Source organism: Vicugna pacos, chromosome 9, assembly GCF_048564905.1.
Source record: "Vicugna pacos chromosome 9, VicPac4, whole genome shotgun sequence".
NCBI classification, from domain to species: domain Eukaryota; kingdom Metazoa; phylum Chordata; class Mammalia; order Artiodactyla; family Camelidae; genus Vicugna; species Vicugna pacos.
In genome coordinates this window covers 53,774,118-53,791,285 of record NC_132995.1, presented here as the reverse complement: position 1 = coordinate 53,791,285, position 17,168 = coordinate 53,774,118, and the positions used below count along the sequence as shown (strand labels likewise).

The 17,168-nt window shown below is 52.3% G+C and overlaps 1 protein-coding gene across 1 annotated transcript in view; it reads right to left on the bottom strand.

Moving 5' to 3' along the window:
• Positions 1-9,385: 9,385 nt before the first annotated feature.
• The window catches only part of CRISPLD2 (cysteine rich secretory protein LCCL domain containing 2), a 100,390-nt gene continuing 92,607 nt past the window's right edge, over positions 9,386-17,168 (bottom strand). Inside the window, exons 20-21 of the mRNA XM_072967849.1 lie at positions 11,890-12,000; positions 9,386-9,491 (exon numbers count right to left, since the gene is read on the bottom strand). Of these exons, the coding sequence (XP_072823950.1) occupies positions 11,967-12,000 (34 nt within the window). The 3' untranslated portion in view covers positions 9,386-9,491; positions 11,890-11,966. The remainder of the gene's footprint in view (positions 9,492-11,889; positions 12,001-17,168) is intronic.

Genomic DNA, 17,168 nt, shown 5'->3' with positions numbered 1-17,168 from the left:
GCAGGCAGGGGGCCCTGCCCAGTGCCCCAGGAAGCTCAGTGACTAGGTGGCCTCCATGAGAGAAAGAGCCAGACAGGCTACAGTTCCCATCCCTGCCACCTCCCAGCTGTGTGACCTGGGCAAGCGCCTACTCTTCTCTGTGCCTCAGTTTCCCCATCTCTAAAATGACACAACAACAGTTCCTGCCTTGTGCAACCACTGGCAGGATCAGAAAGCAGGAACCACAAAGGGCTGACTGGGATGCTTGCTACTTAGTAGGCACTCAAGAAATGGCAGCAGTGACGGCAGGCTAGTCCAGTGATGGGCTTCGCAGCCAAGGAGGACCTCAAGCCAGACCCGAGGTGCCATGGGCAGTCGGGTTCCTCGTCTATCTCATTTGCCCTTTCTTGGCTTTTTTGGACTAACACCGAGTCCTCAGTTACAGGGTTTTTTTTTTTCTTTTAACCAAATAAAAACTTAACCAACTAAACAAAACCAAGTCCATTTATAACAAAGTCCCACCAGGGTAAACATTTGCCATCTCCCCAGCAAGCATTTTATCCAGGGCAGGGAGGCCTATGGAATTTTAAGAGGCTGCAACTCGTGTCTTTGAAAACCACCAGCGTCTTCGTGTTGGTGTGGGATGCTCTCTCCGCCGGGGGTACTTTTCCATCTGCCCTCCTTGTTCCCAGCAAAGCCCAAGGCCTGTGGGCAGCTGTCAAGGTGCTTTGGACCAAGGGTGGTGCTCTGTCCCCAGTCATCTTGGGCAGAGGCTGCAGGCTGGCAACTGTGACCTGGACCTGGCCCCCCCGGGTGCATCAAGTACCTGTTCTCAGTTGCTCAAATCAGGAGATTTCACCTAGAAATGCAGACTCACAGCTGCCCGGGCCCATTCTTCCCTGGCCAACTGCCTCGGGCCAGGGGCAGCTGTACCCGCATGCATGGTCATCAGTACAGCATTTGAATTCTTTGCAAATAATTTATGGGGGCAACATTCATACAACATAAAACTGACCATTTTCAAGTGGACAATTAAGTGGCACTTGGGCTATTCACAGTGTTGTGCCAACCTCTGGCAACACCACAAAATGGTCACCAGTTGTCATCAGTGTTGTGACCACCACCTCTGGCTACTTCCAAAGTGTTCAAGGTTCATGTGCGTTGTAGCGTGTCATGGCTGAGTAACATCCCATCACAGATTTGTTCATATATTACAGCCATCCACCACCAAGTCACACAGCAACCCCATGGCTGGGCGGGCCTTCACCCCTGCCTCACCTGCCTGCTCTGGGCCTGTTCCCTCTTCCACTGGCCCAGCTAGCTCTCTGCAACCCCGTGGGCTACAGATTAGCAGCAAACATCCTCCCAGGAGCAGGGTCTCCACTGGGTGGCCACTGAGCAACTACTGGCCAGTCCCTGCCCTGGCCGCCCCCACGTGCACTCGCACACACCTATGCACATGCATGTGTCTGCAGCGTAACAGCCCCATCATGAAGTTTGGCACTTTGCTGGGCTTCTCTTAACAATGAATCTTGAAGGTCGTTCCGTGTCCGCACAGAGGGAGTGCCAGCTTCCCTTGTTCTTGCCTGCATACTATTCCACCGCCTGGCTCTGCAGTACCTAGTGGCGTAAGGCCCCTTGGCTCTGACCCCCACATGAGGCCAGCCCTTCCAGCACCCCTGTACTCAGCCTGGCCATGCCCTGGCCCTGTGCCAGCCTGAGAAGGAGGTCTGAGATGTCCTCTCTGCTCTCCTGGTCTCACACCTCCCAAGACCAACACGTCATGTGCTCTTGTTTTTCCAACACCTGATGCAGCATTTCTATGCTCTACATGTGGCTTAGATGCTTATTAATCACATGAGTGAAAAAAATGAATGCCTCCTTTTTGCTCACTGTTTAAGGCCTGGTTCAGACACCACCTCCTCCAGGGAGCCCTCCCTGGTTACCCTAGGTGGTGTTAGGCCCCTTACTCTCATCGCAGCACTTCTGCCCTCTTAGGGTGACTCTCAGTGGCCTCCCCACCAGCTACTATACCTCCTGGTGTTGCCAGGAGCTGGCAGGACACCCAGCAGAGTGGTGAATGGACAGTCAGGGAGTGCCGGGCACATGGAGAGGGGATAGACAGAGGCCAGCATCACCCGCATCGTCACTGACACCACATCTAAAGCACACCTGAAGGGTTCAGGTTCCCCTGAGCCCCACGAGGTGAGGATGTGGGTGGAATCACAACTTTACCGATGAGGGAGCTGAGGCTCCGAGAGATTCAGCATCTTCCCAGAGGACACACAGTCCTAAGTCAGGGGGAGAGGTGGCTGACTCCAGCCTGACCCCAAGGCTCCAGCTCTTCTCCACTGCAGGCTTGCTCTCACCCTCCCATCAGAGCTGGAGGGGGACACACAAAAACAGAGCGTGCATGGATCTTAGGGAGCAGGATGAGGTGCAGGGCCAGGAGGCTGGGGTGGGGGCAGAACGGTGGAAGGAATCTCTCAAGACCCCAGCAGGGAGGGTGAGGATGGGTGGCAGAAGGAGATGGGACCCTGGGGGAGTTCTATTTGAACACACACTTTGTAAGCACCAGGGCCCTTTGGCAATGGGAGGAAAGAGGCTGGAGAAAAGAGCCACTCACTGGAGATGACCCCCCCCACCAGCCCCTGCCCAGAGTACACCTGCCCCCACCTCCCACACCCACCCCTCCCAAGGCTGGGGGCCACCATGCCAGGCTGGCCACAAAGCTTGGGTTAGGATGTGCCCTCTCTCACCTCTCTATTGGGAGAATGGGAGGGAGAAAAGAACACATTCACTAAAGGGAAAGCTCTCAAGATGTTAAAAAGCTTCAGTGAAAGGACAAGAGATGAAAGCTGGGGGAGCCGGGGCAGTGAGGTGCACACACGAACACATTTCCATAAGGAGTCCCCACCAGTTGGCAACTATTTGGTCTTTGTCCCCTGGGCACCCTCCTCCCCTGCTTTGTGATCAGCTGCCCGTCTTTCCCAGACTGGATCTGCGCTGGAGGCAGTGCTGGGGAGAAGGGAACAGGAAACAGGACCTACACAGACAGGGAACAGAGATTAGGAGCCTCCCCGTCATCTTGGAGGATCTAGATTCTACACAAGGTGATGAGATAACAAGCAAAACCAGCGAGAGGAAGCTCATTTCCACGATAAAAGCAAAGTGGAGGGGGAGGGACAAACGTGAGAGCTGGGGGTGGAGGGAGGTCTGGGGTGGACTAGTGGGGGGTTCTGGCATCACCAAGGGGCACATGCAAGGGAAGCGGGGAGGAGACGAAGCAGGCTTTTGAGAAATGCAACTGTGGATGGAGTGGATTCCTTTTGAAATAACAAGTGAACATCCAAATTCCATCCTAACCCTTTTTAGGTGACTACACTTCTCTGCGACACTTTCTGGACCAGGCCACCTGGAACCCTGGCTCATATTAGGGTTCCATCCACAAAGCCTGTATCACAATGAGGAAGTGACTTAATCCTCATCAAACTCAGAAAGGTTGGGGCTGTCGTTATCCCATATCAAAAATAAGGCAACTGAGGCACGCACAGGTCAAGTGAGTTGCTCCAGGTCACAGAGCTAGAAAGGGGCCAAGTCAGGACAAACCCCGGGTTTTCCTGACTTCAAATTTCAACCTCTTTTCTCTCTCCAGCTCTGCCCTTGGGGGAGGATCCTATGACACTGAATCGTCTCTTCAGAGTTTCATCTTTCGAGCCAAATCTGAGTGAGGTTTTCTGTTTCCTCTGAAAAGTCTGGCCTGACCTCAGGGCACCGCTGCCCAGTTACTGGCAAGAGTCCCCTATTGGCAGTGACCGGCTAGCAGGCAGGCTGCTCTGGGCATGACTCGGTGGAAACTCAGATAACTCAATAAAAGCTCTTATTTATCTTTGTGGTCAAAACAAACAGGACAGTTTATAGATGTTGAATAGGATAATAGCCAGTGTCGGCATTGATGGGAGAATGGGCACCACGGGTCTGTGTTAGGAGAAGTTTAAATCTGTACCACCCTCTGGAGAGCTGTTTGGCGCTATGAATCACAGGTCTTAAAAATGCAAAGCCTTTGACCTAGCAAGTCCACTTCTAGGAACACAGCCCGAGGAAACAGTCCTGCGCATGGCACTGTTCTCACCCCCACCCTGACCGGCCTCAGACTGAGGCTCCTGGGGGCCAGTGCAGCTCACATCCAGCTGCTTACCCAGAGTATTTGTTCTTCCCGGACTTATTTTGCTTCCCTCAAAATGCAAGGGCGTTTTGCCTATATTTTATTATTTTATAAATACACTTTTTGAGGGGAGATAACTAAGCTTTTTTATTTTTTTTTAAATGGAGGTACTGGGATTGAACCCAGGACCCTGTGCATGTTAAGCATGCGCTCTACCACTGAGCTACACCCTCCTCCCTTGACTATATTTTAAAAGAGCATATAATTATGCATATAAATGTCTATTTATTTCATGGCTTGGCTTCCAATTCCAAAAGCAACAGAACTTTCAGTCTGGAGAGGATGTCAGGGATTTTCTAGCCCAAGATTTCTCAACGTGTGTCCCCTAGCAGGTTAAACGGTCGGTGTGGACGGTCATGTACATGATCAGATAAGCACGGGAAAATGGAACCCACGCTTCCCTGCAGGACTTCTCAGAGCCTTTGTCAGATGATGCGCATTGCTACCTCCACAAGGCAGAGAGAGGGTGTGGTATTAGTCTCCTGTGGCTGCTGTAACAACTGGCCACACACTAGGTAGCGTAAAATAACACACTTTTACTCCCTCACGGTCCTGGAGGCCTGAAGTACAAAATCAAGGTGTCGGCAGGGACGTGCTCCATCTGAGGGCTCCTGGGGAAGATCCTTCCTTGGCTCTTCAAGCCTCTGACAATGGCCTCAGATGCTCCTTGGCTCGTGACTGCATCCCTCCTGCCTCTGCCTCTGCCTCCGCCTTCACACTGTGTCTGTGTTTCATAAGCCTTAATTTTCCTCTTCTCATGAGGACACCAATCATTAGATTAGGGCCCACCCTCCTGTAGTCTGACCTCATTTTAACTTGATTACATCTGCAAAGACCCGACTTCCAATAAGGTCATGCTTACAATTCCAGGCAGGTGTGAATTTGGGGGGCACAAAAATTCACCCCAGGATTGATGGAAAGACCTTGGAGGCTTCTGAGTGGAGGAGGCACGGGAGCTGACCGATGTCAGATTTTCTCAGGATCCCTCGGTCGGCTGTTTTGGGACAGACTGTAGGGGTGAGGGGGGCTCACAGGGAGAGCAGCGAGGGACCGCTGCATGGTCCGGGTGAGAGCAGCTGGTGGAAAAGGCAGAGGCGGTGGAGGTGGAGAAGTGGTTAGCCTCAGGCTGCATCTTGAAGGAGGAGCATTAGGTGACTCCATGTTTGGATGTGAGACGTCAGAAGACAAGGCCTCAAGGATGGCCACCATGTTTTCAGTCTTAGACGCTGGGGTAGCAGAGGGGCCCTCAGTGCAAGGAAGCCACTAGTTACAGACATAGTTCCTGGCAGAGGGAGGTGGATTAGCATGAGGGATGGTCCTCAGGTGTAGCTTGGACTTAAAAGCAGAGCCGACACCCCACGCCGCAGCTCTTGTTTCCAGAAGAAAGTTCACCAAGATCTGTGTACACTGGCCTCCACCCCTCCTGCCAGTCACCTCCCGACACTCCTGCCCCAGGGACTCGACACTCCATTCACACCCCACTTTCAGTCTCCCACTGCCTCCCTGTCAACATGAGACGCTGTCACTCTTGGAGCCTCAGTGTCCTCTTCTGAAATATGGCTTCCAGGGCTCAAAGGTGGTCCTGCTGTGGGTGCCCTCCCGGGCCCTGCGGCTCTGTGGAAGTAGGACCCAGCCCACATTCACCATCCCCACAGGGCCTTCCCGGCAGCTGGGGTGTGCCTGGGGTATTCTAGGGAGGGGCGGGCTGGCCCTTCCAGGAGGGGGCGTCGCCGTGGGCGCTGCCAGCAGACAACAGGGTCTGCACAGTGCAGAGTGGTCCCTCAGGTGGTTTTCCGTGGCTGCGCGGCTCGGGCTGGGCTGACCAGTTGGGCTCAGCGCATCCTGCGGGCACAGCCTCAGGCCTGGAACCCGTTTCTGTTCCGTCGGGGCTGTGGGCAGTTTACACTCATGAAAAAGAGTCGGGCTGCCCAGGCTGAAGTCACTTGCCAGCCCGCCACCCCGCAGTGTCAATTCTCAAGCTCGCCACATAGCAGGTTACGGAGCCACAGTCGACTGTCCTAATTTGAGCTCCGAAATGTCTGTGGACCTCTCCCTTTTGCCGGGAATTTAAAGGACTTGGTCCAACCTCTGGGCAAAAAGGAGGCTGTCCTACATTCCGGGCAACTGCCTGGTCTGGGCAGCAGAAGACGTGGGTGTGAACTGCTGAGGAATTTCTCAGGCCAGGTGTCAGGGTCTCAGAGGCTCAGTTTTCCCGTCTGTGAAATGGGATATCTCTCCCACGTGTTCCCAGTGCTGGGGTGGCTCAATGGCTTTTGGGCTTTGCTCTGTGGAGAACCCTGGATGAGGGTAGGAGGGAGGGGACTCTGAGCGCTGCTTGCTCTCTTCCATCCCTTCCTGCCTCAGCCAGAACAACTCTGGTTGGTCTTCCAAGTAAACATTCACTTGAAAATATTCCTTGAAATAAGAGATGTACAAAACCCACTGCCCAGCAGTTCAGGATCTCATGGCTCTGACGTCCAGTTCAGGGCCTCTTGGGCTGTGTCAGAGGCAGGAGGGCAGAGGGAGCTGGGGCACAGCTGGGGCACAGCTGGGGCCTGGCTCTGTCCACCTTCCTTTCCAGCCCTTGGGGAGCTGTGCTCCTCTTTTATCAGTCACGTAATGCTGGGTGAGCTGCCAATCACAGGGCCCCACCCCTGAGTGAACAAGTGATCCAGGCCCAGCCAATCATAGAACTCCTGCCCTCTGGCCACAGTGATAGTGCCAAGGCACAGCCATGTGACTAAGGCTGGCCAATCAGGGTCCTTTCCTGGAACATCTATATTCTGAAACAGGAAGAGAGATGTTCTTCCTTCTCTTTTTTTTTTATCAAGCTAGAGGACCTAAGCCTGAGGCTATGAGCACCATGTTTCCCACTGCTGGGAGAAAACCTGTTTAAGAGAAAATGAGGTCCCCACAGAAACCCCAAGATGGGGATAGACAGAGACAGAGATCTCACGGCACTGAAGTTCCTGCTTACAGCCTTCATGGCTCCCAGAGTGGCCTTTGGCTGGAAGCCTCTTCTGGCTGGAGTTTCTGTCACTGACAAACACAGCATTCCGGCCTGACCCAAGACCAGTGGAAAAGGTCGGGAAAGCTCACTTGGCAGTAAAGCTCCCAGATGGATCTTTAAGCTCTGGAGTGTAAGTGTAAGCACAAACTTTGCTTTTTATTTACTTATTTATTTAGTGGTGTCCTTCCCCTAAGAAACTAAACACAGTTTGCAGCACTCAGACAGCACTGGAGACCGGCTCAAGGGGTGGAGGAAGGGGAGGCAGGAGCAGCAGGCGCAGGCTGAGCCCGTTTATGTGGGACGTGACCATTGGCGCCAGCTGTGCTCCAACCCTCTTGATGGTGAGCAGACTCTAAGAGTTTAAGCGCGCCCCCAAAATCACACACAGAGCATGGGAAGTAGGCCCTGACACAGAACCAGCTCTTTTAACTCCAGAGTCCATGTTCCCAGACTTTTGAATTTCACAGAAATTCAGAAAAAAATCTTTTGAGAACCTACAAAGGATCAGTAAACTTCCATGGCATCTCTCAGCAACATCCCTTCAGAGAAAGACAGTTTAACCCCCAACAATAAAGGAAAGACATAAACTGCAAGTAAAGGCCAGTCACTGCGTTTGGATATGTTCAGTCTGATTTTCTCATGTTTCCTCCAAGCGTTGACTACTGGGAAATGGGTGACAGCAGGCAGTGGGTGTGTGGGTGTCCTGGGGCCACCATAATGAAGTGCCACAAACTAGGGGATCTTAAAACAGCAGAAATGTATAGTTCTGGAGGCCAGGAGTCTAAAATCAAGGAGTGGGCAGGGCCGAGCTTGCTCTCTGAAGGCTCCAGGGGAGGGCCCTTCCTCGCCTCCTCCAGCTCCTGGTGTTACCGGCAATCTTTGTACTTTCAGGGCTTGTGTACATGTCACTCCAATCTCTGCCTCCATTGTCACCTCTCTTTCTCCCCTGTGTGCCTGTATAAATTCCTCTCCTATAAGGGCACCAGGCATTAGATTAGGGCCACCCTAATCCAATGAACTCAACATGATTATATCTGCAAAGACCTTATTTTTTGTTTTATTTAAATATTTTTGTAATTTGGGGGGCAATATCTTTTCCCACTAACTCATATCAATTCATCCTCTGCCTGGTGCATTCCTTTTTTTTTTTCCCCTAATGGAGGTCCTGGGGGTTGAACCCAGGACCTCGTGCATGCCAAGCATGTGCTCTACCACTGAGCTAATTCCCTCCCCTGCAAAGACCCCATTTCTAAAGCCCCATTCACAGGTTCCGGGGGTTAGGACTGGAGCAGATCTTTTTAAGGGACACAATCCAAGCTGGCAGAGTGGGCCAGCATCATGAGGCATCCCCACTCCAACGTCCTTCCCCTGCTGACAGCAAAGTGCGAAAAAGGCCAAGCCAAGGGACAGTTCCCTCCCAGCTCTGGGAGGAGGGTTGGACTGCCAGGGACAGCTGGGGACCCCTGGCTGTCTGATCTTTCCTCACATGTTTCCCTTCCAAGGAGGTCCAGCTGCCCACTGGCAAAACCAGGCCAGGACACAGAGCTTTAGTGCTGGGCCAGGGCTGGACCGTGACCTGAACGTCTTCCTGGGGAGGGCACTCAAGGCCTCCGCCCCAGGCCAAGGAACAGGTCAAGCCAAGGGGGAAGATTTACAGCTGTGGGAAATTCACACCTTGGCCTTTTGGATGGCAGGAGGGTTTGACCTTGACATGAGGGCCCCTGTGTGACTTCCCAGGCCACATGCAGAGACACAGCTGCAGTCACCATCCTGGCCTGATCCTTGGTCCTCTGGACGGGGACTAGAGTTGGCTCACGGGCTCTCTGGAGACTGACATTGCCAGGGGACTTGTCACCTGAAACTCCGTGCTTCTGAGAGGGGTTGGTGACCAGCTTGAAGCCACACAGCAATCAGAACTGATGTGAGAGGCTGCCTCCCATTTCTGCCAATGAAAGCCTTTTACCCACTGAGATGGCATCTATTTTTGCCCTTGGGAACCCAGGGTTGCGTTTACAATGGTTTTATAGAACACAGAGGAAGAAAACATCACCCACTTAGCAGCCAGACCTGTGGGACACCTGATGTTTGGGAAAAGGTGACAGAGAGGTCACACTGACTCAATGCCTACTGTGCACCATGAACTTCAAAGCTCACCTCCTCGCCCTTCTTACCTGTGAGCAGCTGAGGCCCAGGATGGCTGAGTCAGCCAAGGGTTCCCATCCCTTCTCAGGCCCTCTCAGGATGTCAGTTCATCTTGCTGAGCCTCAGCTTCCTCACCTGTAAAATGGGATCACAAGCTCAGTGTCACACATGGTCATAAGGATTAGGGAGCCCATCCCAGGAACGGGCACACAGTAGGTGCTCAAGAAAGGTGAGGCTCTGATTTGTTATTGCTGCTGTAATAAATTCCACACACTTAGCAGTTTCAGCAACACACACTCATTATCTTCAGTCTGGAGTCATTCAGCCCAGGTCTCAGTGCTCTAAACCAAGGTGTCACGGGGCCAAGTTCCCACTTGGGGGTCCAGAGGATGGGCTATTCCCAACCCTTTCCAGTTTCTAGCCAGGGCCGGCATTCCTCAGTTCATGGCCCCTTTCTCCACCAACACTGCATCCCTCTGACCTCTCTTCCACCGCCTCGGCTTTCTCCCACTGCAGCTGGGAAAGGGTCTCTGATTTCAAGGACCCACATCATTCCAGATAACCCAGAATCATCTCCACATCACAAGGTCCTTAACTCAATCACATCTGCACAGTCCCTTCTTCCCATGTCAGGTCACATATGCACAGGTTCTGGGAATTAGGGGGAGGGCATCTTGGCCGGGGTGGGGGCAGGGGGCAGGCCTTACTCCGCTGACCACAGGTGAGTTGAGTTGAATTCCACAGAGCAAGAGATGCCTGGGCTGGCCTTGGCAGTTCTTTTTTGGAAGAAGACGATTCCACTAAAACCAGCTCATTCAAGGGCCTTTCCTATCCCTGCTGTTTCTGACTCTCTTCAAAGAGGCACTGTCTAGCCAAGGAGACAGGCTCAGGGCTGCCAAACCTTTGCTTCAAAATAAACCCAACTAGGAAATTTCCACGGGACCAGGCCATTTTCTCCCCCTACAAACCGGACTGAAATCCCAAACCAAGCAGGGCCTGTTGCAGAAAGACCATCAGACTCCAAGTTCTTCTGAGAATGGGGTTTTTGTCGTTGTTTTGGCATTTTCCCCCCCTGGCAAACTAAGTCGCACTAGCTGTACTATGCAGGCAGAGTGAACTAGTTTAGGACATCACCCTCAACTTAGGAAAGGGTTTCACAGTTCTCATCCTCAAAAGGACCTAATCTGTCCCACCACCCAGCTTACATTCTCCAGGATTCCTCGTGCTGCCTTCAAAGAGCTCTCAGCTATTCTGCCGGTTCTGCACATGTGCAAGGAACAGATTTTATGCCAACACTGAGGCAGGCACGTAAACCCAACTTGCCTAACATACAGCATCTTCTGATTTGCTGTGATTCATCCAGAAAGTCACTATTTACAACAGGCTCAGCATCGGAGGCTTTTGCCTGGGAGAGATGCACTTGTTTTGGAGTTCAAAACAGGTTGACAGGGACATCATCATCTCAGGAGTTCTCCCAACAGTTCTGGGGTTCCCACTTCCCTGATGAGGAAACAGGGTAGAACAGGGAGGGGCCTTGGTCATGGTCACTCAACTGATAAGGGACAGGGCTGGGTCTGAAGCTGGGTGCTCTGACTTTTAGATCGTCCCAATTTCCTGCGGCGGTCAGTACTCCTTCTCCCTTGTGAGGCTGTGATAGGATACGAAATATATATTTGGTCTTTGTCCTGCTTCCTGGCACAAGAGCTCCTGATACTTTTGTAATTTCCTGATATAGGAGACAGGAGAATCTTTGGTTATTCTTAACATGCCCCTCTCAACCATACCTGAGTTTATGCTGATGAGGTGACCCCTGGTGGCCCCCAAAGAGCTTCAGCGTGGGGGACTGGTGGTGGGAGAAGCCACCCACGGGATTAGAGGGTTGGAACTCGCAGCCCCATCCCCGACCTCCAGAGAAGTGATCGAGGGGAATCACCAACGGCAGATGATTTAACCAGACATGCCTGTGTAATGGACCTCCATGACAACCCTTCTGAGTTGGGGAACGTGTCCATGCATCACGAGGGTGGTATACCCCCAACTCCTGGGGGAAAGAAGCTCCTGCACTTGGGACACTTCCAGACCTCCCACTATGAACTTCTTCATCAGGCTGTTCATCTCTATCTCTTATGAGAAACCAGTAAATGTAAGGAAACTATATCCCTGAGTTCTAGGGGCCATTAGAGCAAATTATCGAACATGAGGAGTTCCCTCCCAGGTGATTCAAATGCGTAATCAGTTGTGAGAACGACTCTCCAGGCCAATGGTTCTCCACTGGGGGCAGTTTTGTCCCCCAGGAGACATTTGGCAACGTCTGGAGACATTTTTGGTTGTCACCACTCAGAGCTGCGCTGACAGTATCTCATGGAGAGAGGTTGGGGATGCCACTAAATACCCTACAGAACACAGGGCTCCCCCGGCCCCAGCACACACATACACACACACACACACACACACAAACAAGGAATCAGCCAGATAATGGAGGTTCAGACCCTATTGTGGCCATAACTCACGACCAGACGCATGAATAACCCACCTGCATGTAAGCTGCAGCTCCCAGGTCCTGCTTGGAGGGGTGCGACAGGCCGACGGTGCTGAGGCTGAGACGTTTGCTCACTCTGGCTGGCCCTGGAGAGGGCAGCCTGCCCTGTGGAGAACATGGAGTCTGCATTTGAGCTGACCTCAGCTGTGGATCTTCAGCTGAAGCTCCGAGGCTACCTCTCCCCACCCCTTCAGTCCTCTCTTCCTGAGGCTGTTGGCTCCAGGGAGACAGAAAGCCCTCAGAGGATGGGGACTATGTCTTAGCTGTTGCTGCAGATGTTTGATAAATGAACAGCTGCACTGGCTTCACAGCCCATCCTCTGGCCCCAGGTAGCGCTTCCAAGCGGCACTGTGCAGGGAGCACTGAAGTGACTGCCTGTGACACATGGATACAAAGTTCCAATGGGCAAGCTTCCCACCAATTCCGTCCCCAGGGGACGTTTAGTGGCGTCGCAGTGGCAATCTCATGGGATCCGTGTGTGATGGAGACTGGTGAGCTGTTCACCACCCCCATTTCCTCTTCCTCCGGGACACACAGCTGGACATGTCCCAGCATCCCTTGCAGTCAGGTGTGATCACATGATGGAATTCTGACCAATGGGGTTTGGGTAGAAGTCACATGTTCCTCTTAAAACCCTCCCACATCAGCTCTTCCCTGCACTGTCCCTACCCATCAGCAGGAAGCAGAAGGCTCCTGTGGGGTGGCTGAGAATTCCCTGCATTCAGTTCCTAAACTGCCCCGTGGAAAAGCTGCCCACTTAACGTGCTCTGCATTATCGAGTGGAAAACAAACTTCAGTTGCATTTAAAGTCTTTGAAATCAGGAGACTTGCCTGTTACAGCAGCTAAAGTGCCCTTAACTAGTAAAACATGCTTCTGTAAATTGGGGTGGGGGAGGGATCAGGTTTCAATCCCACTCCCAGTTAAGATCTGATTCCTCCCTCCAAAATGCAGAATGAGGAAGAGGATGCCGAGTTTGCAGGAAAAGCACAGCTGCCAAGGAGACCAGTGAATAACCTGTAACTTGTGAGCACTGGGCTGGCACTTCTCAACCTGTGCAGTGGGGCTGTCGAGATACACATGATGACTCAAATGTGCAAAAATGAGTGATCATTCTTTGCTCTCGTTTTCAAAATCTATATAATATTTAACTTATTTACACATACGTGTTAAAAATCATATTAGAGACTTTAGAAATACCACTGTTTCCTGCTCTTACATTTTAGGAAATCATTCTATGCAAACTGTCCTCTGGCTTTCGCACCACAGCTTTGTCATCCTTAGAGCCACGCTGCTCTTCTGTCACTTGCATTACGATATCTGAGTTGTGGGACTCTTTGAATCCGGATGTTACTGTGATCACTCCTCAGCTTGGCAGTTTCCTGATCCTTGTTCATGGTCACTGTGCCCCTTACAGTGGTGACCCCTTCCCCCAGGAGCTGGCCAGCCTGCCCTCTCAGCCCTATTCCACATTCCCCCCAGGGCACACGGAACTTCTCAAACACAGCACGCCCCACATGAGCCTTGGGAGGCAGGGGTCTTCTCTCAGGTCCCGCAGTCTGCTGTTTCTGTTCTGCCGTTTGGGGCCATTAGGGAAGTGATGCTGGGCTGTGAGGTCCTGGGCCTCTTTGCCTTCAAATCGCCTCCTGGCCTTTCCCTTTCTCTGCCTCATAGCATTCCTAAGAGCTGCATTTCTCAGGGGACTGGGTCAGCTGAGTGGAGCCAAAGGAAGGCTGTGGAGAAGTGGGGTGCTCCCTCCTCCCCTCGCAGTGACACTCCTGATCTCCTCCTTAGCTCCTGCACTTCCTCCTCCTCCTGCGTCTTCAGCCTGAGAACCAAGGTGGCATCCTGTGGTTACTGAACTGCAGGTCACTTCACAGCTCTGTTGGGCTACTCAGCCGTTCCATCATCTGCATCACCAATTCCCTGCATTCAATTCCCTTTGCTGAAATGCCCAGGGGGTGTCTGTTTCATGGGCTAGCCCTTGATTGTTACTGGGCTCTCTGCCATGGGCCCCTTTCCAGGCCCACTCAGGGGAAGCGGAAAGGCTGCACAGGGCCTCCATCTCCCTGGGGAGGGCTGCAGCCAGGCTCCATCTCTCCTGCTTGCCCCACTCCCCACCTCTTCCTCTCCACGTGCTTTTCTCTTCTGTTGGCTGCCTCTTGCATCCCCTTCAATCTGAGTCACACTGAGCTCAGTCTACACATGTGGAAGAGAAACCCCAGTTCTGGGAATTCCAGGAACGTTTACTCACACTTGAAAGCCCGGCTTGCAAGACCACTGTCTCACCAAGGATTAAAAAAAAAAAAACTCTAAAAAGTTATTTTCCTGCTCAAAGCTGAGTGTTTACACCTTTGTATTCATTCTTCACCACCCTGAGCAGTAAGCCACATTTCATGGCCTGGCTGTGACAGCCGAAGGGGTGCTGATGAGGGCACCCTAAAAGAAAATTACTGAGCTATTTTATAATCTTCTCCTATAGAAGTAAAGCCAGGAGCCAGCAAGGAACAGCACACATTCAGGGGAGAAAACCTTCTGTAGAAATTGGTGAATCTGTGGTTGTGGCTATGTGCCTGGTCTCTCCTGAAGGGCAGAGATACTGGTGATTGGGAAGGGAAATGAGGTTCCGAATGAGACGGAGGTTTGAGTCCCTGACCACCCCTTTGGCACTGTCAGACTTTCCAAAAATGAAGGAAGGAAAATATCTCCCCTCCTTTTCCAAAAAGCTCAGTTGGCCCAATTCATTCTGTCTGAAAATAAAGAAGAAAAGCAGCTGATAAACGTCTCCTGCATGAGGCTGTCCTTTGAGGAAGAACCCAAGCTGTGACTCATCACCCGCCTGTGATAAGCATTTGCAGCTTTAACAGAAACCGGCCACAAGCATACAAGGGAGGGTAGGGGCAGCCGCCGCCAGGTCCCCTTCCTCTGGCTGCTTGGGGTTTATCTGCCTTCAGTAATGCAGGGGATTAGAGCTGCTGTCACTCCATCGCCTCTCCTTGGGTCTGTCTGTCTGTCTGTGCAAACACTCCCAAGCACACACCCATGCGAGGTCTGAGATTACCCAGGATGGGTATGGGAAGGTAGTCAGGACCCCACCCCTCCCCGTGCGGGACGTCTGAAGTCAGACTCAGACCAGGCACCCGGTGGAGAAAACCCAGGCCAGCCAGACCTTTTGTCATTTGGGTCTGCTCCACACAGTGCTGGCAGGTCCGTCTGGTGTCTCCTGGACAGCATGGCTTGGTGACATGCCATCTTGGAGGCTGGCTTCTGTGAGCTGGGTCCACTAGCATTAACAGGGCAGGCAGTCTTAGCAGGATTGTCTCTCCAGGCCCTGCAGGGAAGGCTTAGAACCAAGCCCAGGACAAGTCCTGGCCCCAAGCACTGAAGTTGCCACTCATCGCACGGCCACCAGAGGGCGCTTTGAGCATCTCCACTCCCTTTCCAAGACCTTTCATGACTCCCCGTGGCTCTCAGGAGTCAGGCCAGCTTCATAACCCACTTACAAGGCTGTATTCCTGCAGACCTTTCCAGCTTCATCTTGCTCTCCATGCACTCTGCTCCAGCAGTGATGGCTTCCTCCCAGTCCTGGAAGGGGACACATCCTGTGTCCACAGGGCTTTTGCAATCCCTCTGCCCACTTATCGGAGGCTATTGTGTTCACTTTCACCTAGAGAACCCCAGTCCTCATTTAGCTTTCACCTTAAGCACCAGCTCAGTTGCAAAGGGAGTCCTTCCAACACCCAATGAGGATACGTGGCCCTGTTGGCCCCCGGGCACTCTGCACTTTTGGGCAGCAATTGCCATAGAAGCAACTAAATTATTAATTCTGTTGTGCCTTGTCCACTGTCTGCCTCCGCAGGTAGACCATCAGTGTCTGAGTCCACCCTGTTCACTGCTGACCTCCAGGCCCACACAATGCCCTGCAGTGATGGTAGACATTAGTGCCACTCACTGAATATTTCTGGACCTCACTCTTTGGGGTGCCTGGTAGGGTTGCATTTTCCACCCTCTTGTGGTGGGAACATGTCACTGCCCAAGCAAGAGCATTTCATTGCCAATGTGACCCTTGCAGGGCAGTCCAGATGGTGGCTGCTCCTTTAGCTGGGGTCCCTTAGTACCTGCAGACCTCTCCTGCCCCCTGTGAGGGACCTGGATAAGAAGCAGCCTGCCACCTGACCCATCACCTGCTCCTCACATAGAAAAACCTCAGATTTCAAACACACACACAAACGTATACACTCACACCCCAAAACACCCAGAAACACATAGATATACACAGACACACGTGCCTGGACATTCCCGCCACCTGGGAAGTGCCCAGCACACAGTCAGTACTCAGCAAGTATCTATTTAGCAAAACAGTAAGTCATTAAATGAGTAAATTACTAGATCAAGTTCATGCTTACTATGCCAGGGGCTGGAGGAAACCTCAAAACACAGTGTCTTAGGCGTTCAATTGACCACATACCTTTCTAACCAAGGTGAGGTGGAATTAAAGTATGATCAAGACAAAAGAGCCAGTCTGGCCAAGCTCCCCCTCTGGCCCTGCCTCTGCGGGTCCCACCCAGCATCTGCCCTGCAGCCCGGCCGCACTGCTCTGCTTCTTGTAAAGAAGAAGTGAGCGCGGGCGGGTGGCGGGCAGGAAATGGCTTACAGATGGCAGGTGGGCCAAAGGCAGCTAAAAACGGGCCAGTGCAGGGGGTCATTTAAAGGCTCAGTAGGATGAAAGCCCGAGCTGGCCCAGCCCAGGCTACAGCTGAGCAAGCAACAGGCAGGAGGCGTTCACGGCGCTTTTTTGGGCTGGACAATGTCTTTTTAAGTGGAAGCGTCAATCGGCTTTGAGAAGAAGACTCAGTCCTTGAAGAGAGGCCAAGGCTTTCCCTGGCCAACAGCCTCAGCTGCACATGGGCTGACCCAACTAGGATACTGGCTCCTGCCTGGTATTAGGAAGTCTGGGGCCTCAAGGAGTCCCCAAAATGGGGCAGAAGTTTTGGCCCAGGAGGAGGCAAGATGCACGATTCCTTCCTTCTCTCCTCCTTTTTGCCTTCTTGCTGTCTTGTGTTCCGTCCTCCCCGTCTCTCGTTCTGATTTTTCTCTTTCACCAAATATTGATTAAATGTCTCCTGTGTCCCAGATACTCTACTTGGCACTGGGATTCAGCAACGAGTAAAAAGAATAGAACAATCTGCCTTTGTGGAGCTTACATTTTAGTGAGAGCAACAGACAGTAAAATAAGTAAAAATAAGTCTTAAAAACATGATATGGAAAACAAAGA